This window comes from Chrysochloris asiatica, unplaced genomic scaffold (genome assembly GCF_000296735.1).
Source record: "Chrysochloris asiatica unplaced genomic scaffold, ChrAsi1.0 scaffold00016, whole genome shotgun sequence".
NCBI classification, from domain to species: domain Eukaryota; kingdom Metazoa; phylum Chordata; class Mammalia; order Afrosoricida; family Chrysochloridae; genus Chrysochloris; species Chrysochloris asiatica.
Genome location: NW_006408534.1, coordinates 9,182,648 through 9,189,929, shown reverse-complemented (window position 1 = coordinate 9,189,929; position 7,282 = coordinate 9,182,648). Strand labels below are relative to the sequence as shown.

At 45.0% G+C, this 7,282-nt stretch overlaps 1 protein-coding gene across 1 annotated transcript in view; it reads right to left on the bottom strand.

Moving 5' to 3' along the window:
* ALK (anaplastic lymphoma receptor tyrosine kinase) overlaps positions 1-7,282 on the bottom strand; it is a 1,400,642-nt gene that overhangs the window by 194,206 nt on the left and 1,199,154 nt on the right. The window contains exons 10-11 of the mRNA XM_006835167.1: positions 1,432-1,526; positions 1,118-1,243 (exon numbers count right to left, since the gene is read on the bottom strand). Of these exons, the coding sequence (XP_006835230.1) occupies positions 1,118-1,243; positions 1,432-1,526 (221 nt within the window). The remainder of the gene's footprint in view (positions 1-1,117; positions 1,244-1,431; positions 1,527-7,282) is intronic.

The following is a 7,282-nucleotide window of genomic DNA, read 5'->3' as shown; positions in this document are numbered from 1 at the left end:
TCTATCTATCTATCTATCTATCTATCTATCTATCTATCTATTTTTCTATCTATCTATCTATCTATCTATCTATCTATCTATCTATCTATCTATCTGAAATTAATACATAAAATAAGGAGTTCACATTCATAAGATGGAATTTGAGACTGATCATTCATCTGCTGCTATTTTAATAGAGCAGTTGGTGGGTAGACTGTGTGCTGCAAACCTCTTCTCCAGGTTACTCAAATCTGAAGAAATTCCAGACATCAGGTACTAATTCCTGCCTGTGGACACATCTTGCTTTGCTGGTGTGGGGCCTGGGAGGCTCTAATAACCACCAGGAACATCATACCAGGTTTAGAGATTGATTCTAAGAGACTTTCTCTTGATACAAAAAATGGCTGAATAGTCGCACCCAGGATTTAGGGCCAGATACTGAAGAGGCCTGCGTTGGAAGCAGAGAAGTCTTTCAGTCTGTGGTATGCTGAGTTAAACAGTCTTGGAGACTATTCAAGCTCTGTGGGGATTATGTTGAATTGGAAACTTTGGAGACTTTACTCATGAAGGGGTAGCCATTCATTGTGCAATGGGAGACCTAGGCCTTAGGCCTAATCATTTTTATATGGAGAAAAAAATGTGCCAAGGTTTGTTTTCATTCAGTAAATGGGGAGTGGCTTTCAAGGAACTCAGCTAAGGAAAGCATACAGTTTGGTTCTCCCCTTTGTGTTGTTGTGGTTGTTGTTTAGTGTCATTTATTCAGATCCAACTCACAGTAACACTGTATTGGGTTTCCAAGGTGCGGCTGGTGAACTTGAACGGCCAACCCCAAGGTCTAATGCTTTATCCCACAGCGCCACACCTGGACTTCCCCCACCCACTTTGTGTTGGGGCTTGTATATTCCCCAGGCCTGAAGGAAAGTTCCTTCTTTGCACAGCTCTCTGAGGTCCCCTCTGCCCAGCCAGTGAGAGAACCAAATCGTTCCTCTTGGAGCCTCATAGCCAGAGTGTCAATGAGGCTCCTTCTGAAGGTTGCTGTTACATTCCTTTAACCTTGCTTCCCACCCTAATTTCAGCACACATCGTTATTCTGTCTTTTGCAATAGGACATTACTTTGCTTCAACTTTGAGCCCTTACCTGTAGGGTCAAAGGTGGGGACCTCTGTTGATATATTTCTCCTGGGTTTCAGCTCCTTGTTTGGGTTTCTCTCAAACAGATTTCTTGATTTGGGTGCTGCGTTCTGTGCATTGTCTTCCCCGCTGACTGGAATAGAGAAGACCCCATGGTCTAAGTTAGGGGGTGCTCAGGTGAAGAGACAGAGAGAGATTAGCACTGGGAAGGGTGGGTGGGAGGGACAATCTAGCTGAGGTTATGGAGGGATAATGAGGTCATAAGTAGTCTGGGTTGGGGGACAAAAGTACCAGGGATAAAAACAGACAGAGTGAACTCACTGGTGAGGTAGCAGTCAAGGCTGATGGAGATATTGTCAAATGCCACAGTGGCTCTGGATCCTTTCCCCCACCACGCCACAATCTGCAGCCAGAACCTGTATGTGCCAAAAGGAGTGTGTGTGAGGAACAGCCTGACTGTTCATGTCTAGGGATTCAGCGTCCAGCAAATGAGTACAGATTACCCTACTTACAACCTTAGTTGTTAGCAGCCTTACCTGATCTCAGAACAGGAGGAGAGCACTGAATATACATACAGCACTTCCTTTCTGAAGCATCATTCCAAATGTTTACTAATGACCACCACCTGGCCCTTTAGTCCAACGTGGAGTTTGGAGCCTGGAGCCAGGGCACCTGGTAATATGAGGAAACCTCTTCCATTTTCTGGGATTATAGGGGTGGGTGGAAGTGGGTAGGTTTAATATTCAGCTGGTGCTCACTGGTGGAGTTGAAGTTGTTATTAAAATACTGAAATGCTTTTGTATCCTCTGATACCCCCTGCTTGTTGCTTTGGGCAGGCTGGCTCCTTCCACTGGACTTCTTCATTACCCAGCAATCAAAGTGTTACCCCCCCGCACACAAGGATCCTAAGTCTATTGCATCTTGTCCAGGATCTGCTCTGGGTAGTTGGTGCAGTGCCCAACAGGGTGTTAAATTTTAAGTGATTTGAATATTACCCTGGGGAAAGGTTTGCAGCCAACACAGAGTGGATCATAAAGTGTTAATAGCAAACACACTGTTTCTTCTCATCTCTTTCATAACCATAGAGGATCAGGTTCCCGGGTGGAGATCATGGAAGGTTTTAACGTGAGAAAAACCATGCTCCTGAAAGGCTGTCAACGAGTCCTCTTCTACTGCCAGTAGGGGTTTTCTGAAACCCTTAAAACTTTCCCACCTTCTAGAAAGCCAAAGCAGAATAGCCTATAGAACCACAGGTACAGGTGAGTCCAGTCTCTGATATAGAGGCTAAAGCATCAAGAGAGGGAACATTGAATGAATTGACTTGTGTCAGAATGAAATAGGGTTTTATTATGCTAATGAGTCCATATCAGTGTAGGGTATATCCTGACTTTGATCACTTCTGAGTTATACAAAGAGCAGGTTAGACACAGAAGGAAGCGCAACTGAGGAAGCCAGATGTCATGTGAAGACGGTCAATGAACCGTAAAGGAACTGAAAAACACCAGGGTTACAGAAGCTGAAGGAATCAGAGCTCTTCCCCCAGAATGGACACAGAGAGAGTTTTCTTCTAGAGTTGGTGCTCTGGATTCAGACCCCTAACCTTCTGAACTGTGAAGAAATAAATCCCCATCCTGTAAAGCCATCCCTCATGGTATTTCTGCTATAACACCAGTAGATGCCTACAACAGAGCCCATGTCCATGTGCTGGAGGGATAATGACTAAAGGAACAAGAAGTGGTGTGCTCAGACAAGAGAATTTTTGTATTGCTACCCAGCAATACAAAGAAATGGATCTTGGATATGTGCTATGACATGGGTGGGCTTTAGAAGCAGTATGCTAATTTGAAGACGCCAGATGCCAAGAGCGTATGATTCCATTATGTGAAATATTCAGAATAGAAAAATTTCTAGAGAAAGAAAACAGATTGGTGGCTGCCAAGACCTGAGAATGGGAGTGATACTGACTGTAAAGTAGCACAAAGGCTCTCTTTGGAGTGGAAGGAATGTTTGAAACTGGATTGTGGTACTGTTCGCACAATTCTATAAATGTGCTATAAGTCATTGAAATGTATGCTTTAAATCAGATTAATTTGATGGTATATGGTGCTGTGGGTTAATGCACTGGACCACAATGTCAGCAGTTCAAGCTCACCAGCCGCTCCTTGGAAGGTTGCTGTGAGTTGGAACCTATTCGATAGTGCTTAACAATAACAAAATCTGTTACAACAGAGGAGGAGAGAGAATCCAGGCCAGAGAATGTTGGTAGCAAGAGCAGATAACAGGAACATTGGGGGAAGAAAGAGGTTGACAGTGGAGAGAGAGAAAGCAGGGCAGAGAGGGCACAGGAAGCAGAATGCCAGCAGGAGGAAGGAGAGGCACATGGGTAAGAAACACTGGAAGAAGTGTTTCTTATGCTCACTCATAAGGATTTTCATGGATGGCAACAGGCTTGAGACAACAAGTAAGTGCAGGAGGAGTCTATGAGCAAAGAACCTCAGCTCAAAATGTAAAGAGGGAGATGCTGCCTTGGTTATTCATGGTCAGAGAACAATTACTGGCACCTGGGGAGCAAGGATTTAAAATCGAAGTGAACTTTTATCTAAACAGTGTGTTTGTGATTGATCATTCCTAACTAAACTACTCAATAAATCAGTCTATGACCTCATCCATCTTGTGAAATCAAATCATCCCCCAATTGTCCTTTTTTTCCTTAAAGTCAAAATGAGGACTCAGACTGATTTGATTCTAAAGAAGAAAGGCCTGGTTGTGTTGTATCTGGGGTCATCCCAGTGGTGCCTTCTCAGGCCATATACCCTATGATGGGACCTATATGCCTGCATTGGCCAGGAGAGGTCAGAAGGAGGGCTGGCCTTTGGTTGTGTATGGAAGAAGGGCTGCCCAATGGAGAATACCCAAATCCTGTTTTAGGCACTCAGGTAAGCTGGATGGGTAAGGAGGGCATAAGAACCTGTCTACCCTTTCCAATCAACTCTTGGCACTTAGCTCTACGCTTCTGAGAAACATCCTGCATTTTGACCTTGATTAGCATCTATTGAATGAGTGTGTATACACTATTGTGTATTGTAGATTAACAAAGGTTTGAGCAATGAAAAAAAGAAGACTGAAGAAGAATTTTTGAATTGTTGGTGATGAGTATTGAATACACAAGCCTAGACTACCCTAAGAATGAACCGAACATTCTTAGAAGGATTAGAAACTAGAACGTTCCTTAGAAGTAAGGTTGACTTAACTTTGTCTTGCTTATTTCGGACACATCATCAGGAAAGGCGAATTCCTAGAAAAGGACAACATGGTTGTTAAAGTAGAGGGTCAGGAAGAATGAGGGAAACCCTCAAGGGGTTGGATTGACAAAATAGTCATAACATACCAACTATGTTGCGCCTCAAACATACCAACAATCATGAAGATGGGACAGGATCAGGTAGCTTTTTGCTCTGCTATACATCAGGTCACCGTGAGTTAGAATTGCTTTGGTGGCACCTAACAACACCACCAACAACAACAAAATTTGTGTATCAGGCCTAAGGGGGTTAACAGAAATCAGATAAGAAGCATACAATCAGATTGTTTATTGAATCCAGTGGAGCAATACAGTCTGTATAAGTTAGTACAGAATAAGGTAGAAGGAGGTGAATGCCCCATCCATCAAAGGCACAGAAAAGGTACTAAGAGAGCTCAGAGACAGCAAATTAGAACAGGCAGGGAAAACCCAAGAGGACTTCCCAGAGGAGAAGCTATCCAAGCTGGTTTTGAAGGAAGGATGTGTACTTAAAGAGGAGAGGACAGATGTGAGGGATGGAACCTTTTTTGGTCCAAGTGTGTGAGATGTGGAAAGAAGTTATGTCTGAAGGCCACGCTGAAGAGTAATCTCACTGAAAATGGTGAGCCATTGAAAGTTTCTAACAGGACAGTGACAAAATCAAAGACCTATTTTAGATGATTAGTGTGAGGAGTCCTCTTTTGGCACTGTAGGATAAAGCACTGGACTACAGGTTGGTTGGAACCACAAGGTCAGTGGGTTAAATCCACCAGCTGCTCCTAAGAAACCCTATACAGGGTTGCTATGAGTTGGAAATGACTTGACAGCACTTAACAACAACAACAGTGTGAGATCGGAGTCCTGATGTGGCACTGTAGGATAAATAATGGACTGCTAACCACAAGGTTGACAGTTGAAACAGACCAACCACTCCTTGGAAACCCTATACTGGGTTGCTATGTGTCAGAATTGACTTGACGGTACTTAACAACAACAACAACAGTGTGAGATCAGCAAGCAGGACTGAAACAGAAAGACATGGCCGGAGACAGCTGAATGAGGCACCTTTGCACATGTGTCTCCCATGTCTCCATCAGGTTGCTCCCCGCATCTTGGCAAGGTCATGATCATGGTCATGGTCATGGTTTCCTTGATCTCCAAAGGGACCACAGTCTACAGATGAGTTCCCAATTTGAGCCTGGGCAACTCTGGAGCCAACTTAGGTCTCAGATGCCCATTTCTAAAGTGAAGGCCCCAGTACCGTTGTCTCCTGTTTCCTAAAGCAGTTGCAAGGGTTAGTGAGATGCTGCTCTGTGAGCAAGAGGACAGGCATTTATGGCTTTGGGGAGAGGGTGACTAGAAAGAATTATGTGGCCCTATGAAGGTATCAAGAAGGCAAAGCTTCCCAATGCCCTGCATAGCAGTGGGTGAGGGCCACACAGCCTGCCTTGCCCCAGTTCCACCCAGGGTGTCATGTCTGATTTCACTGCTGAGCTACATCGTGGGTGTACCTTGCTGGCAGGCCTGGGGTACTGGGGCAAAGGAACCACATACATGTGCTTGTGGTGCTTTGGAGGAGAGGGACAAAACTCCTGTTTGGATAGAAACGAGCTCTTCCAGGGAAGCTCTACCCACTCCCTTCTCCCCACCCTTCTTCAGCCTTCATTCTTTATTACTGGGAGATTAGAGCTCCGAAGTTCTCTAAACAGTCACTGGGCCTCTTAGCATGGATGGGAGGATGCAAGCTGGGGCTGGAATGGTTTCTAAATAGAAGAGTTTCTAAAGTGCTCAGCGAGGCGATGGCAGTGGCAGCTGCTGTTTAAAAGAGCTTGATTGACACTGGGAATTGCAAGTATTTGGAGTCAGGAACACTGGTAACAATCAGAGAAGACTCATTCAGATGTCCACATGTAAGCATGTGCTGAGCCTGTCCACCCAGGGGCCACACTGACAACCCTTCTCCAGATGCTCCAAGCTTCAAAAGCTGCAGGGATGAAGATGGACCAAGGTGGAGTGTGGGAAGGGTAAGAGTTGGGGGGAGTTGAGGAAGTCTGTGATTAGGGGCTCAGACTGACTCTGGGGATGGTAGGTGGTGGGGCAGGTAGGGATTTCTCCTCTGAGGGCACCAGTCGAGAGATCAGGTGAGCATCAAAGACACCCAGATTCAGCCTTCTCTACTTTGTATGGTATCTGCTTGTGTCTTTACCGGCACTTTTGGGGATGAGGTGGCTGTTCCCGGCTCTGAGAAAGAAGCAAATTAGAACAACTACCTTCCATTCTGGAGACAGATGAGACTTCCTGAAGATTCTCAGCATCTCTCTGGCCCAGCCAGTCTTTTCAGTTGACCCTCCGAAAGTTCAGATACCAAGTTGTTCTTCAGGGTCAGGTGCATGCAGAAGCCATGACTTCAAATCTTGAGTCCTAATATCTACCAGGTATGTTAGACTGTTCTGGGTATGAAGGAAAGCAAGGTCCACAACCACCATTCTGCCAGGATCAAAGAGGCCAGGGTGGTTCTAACAACATACCAATTATATCACTGCCTGTACCCCAAAGCCTTCACTGTCTGTGGAGAAAGGTTGCTGGGCCTCAAGGCTGGAAAGACATTTCCCCTCTTCTCCTGGAAGACTGAGGAGAAGGAAAGAGTCAGCTCTGCAGCTCCTTCAGCTCTCTCACCAACATGTACTCTTTAAGAACATGGCAGGACAACATACTTCTCTTTCCAAGTCCTTAGCAATGGAGGTTCTTGCTTCCTGCCCCTCAATACTCATACCTGTTCAGCCCTTTCAGTTTCTCCAAAAATACTTTTGAATCTATGAGTTGATGCTTTCCTCTTATTTCTAATCATTGAGTTTTGGAGCTTGGTGCTGAAACAGACTTGGCTAGAAATCT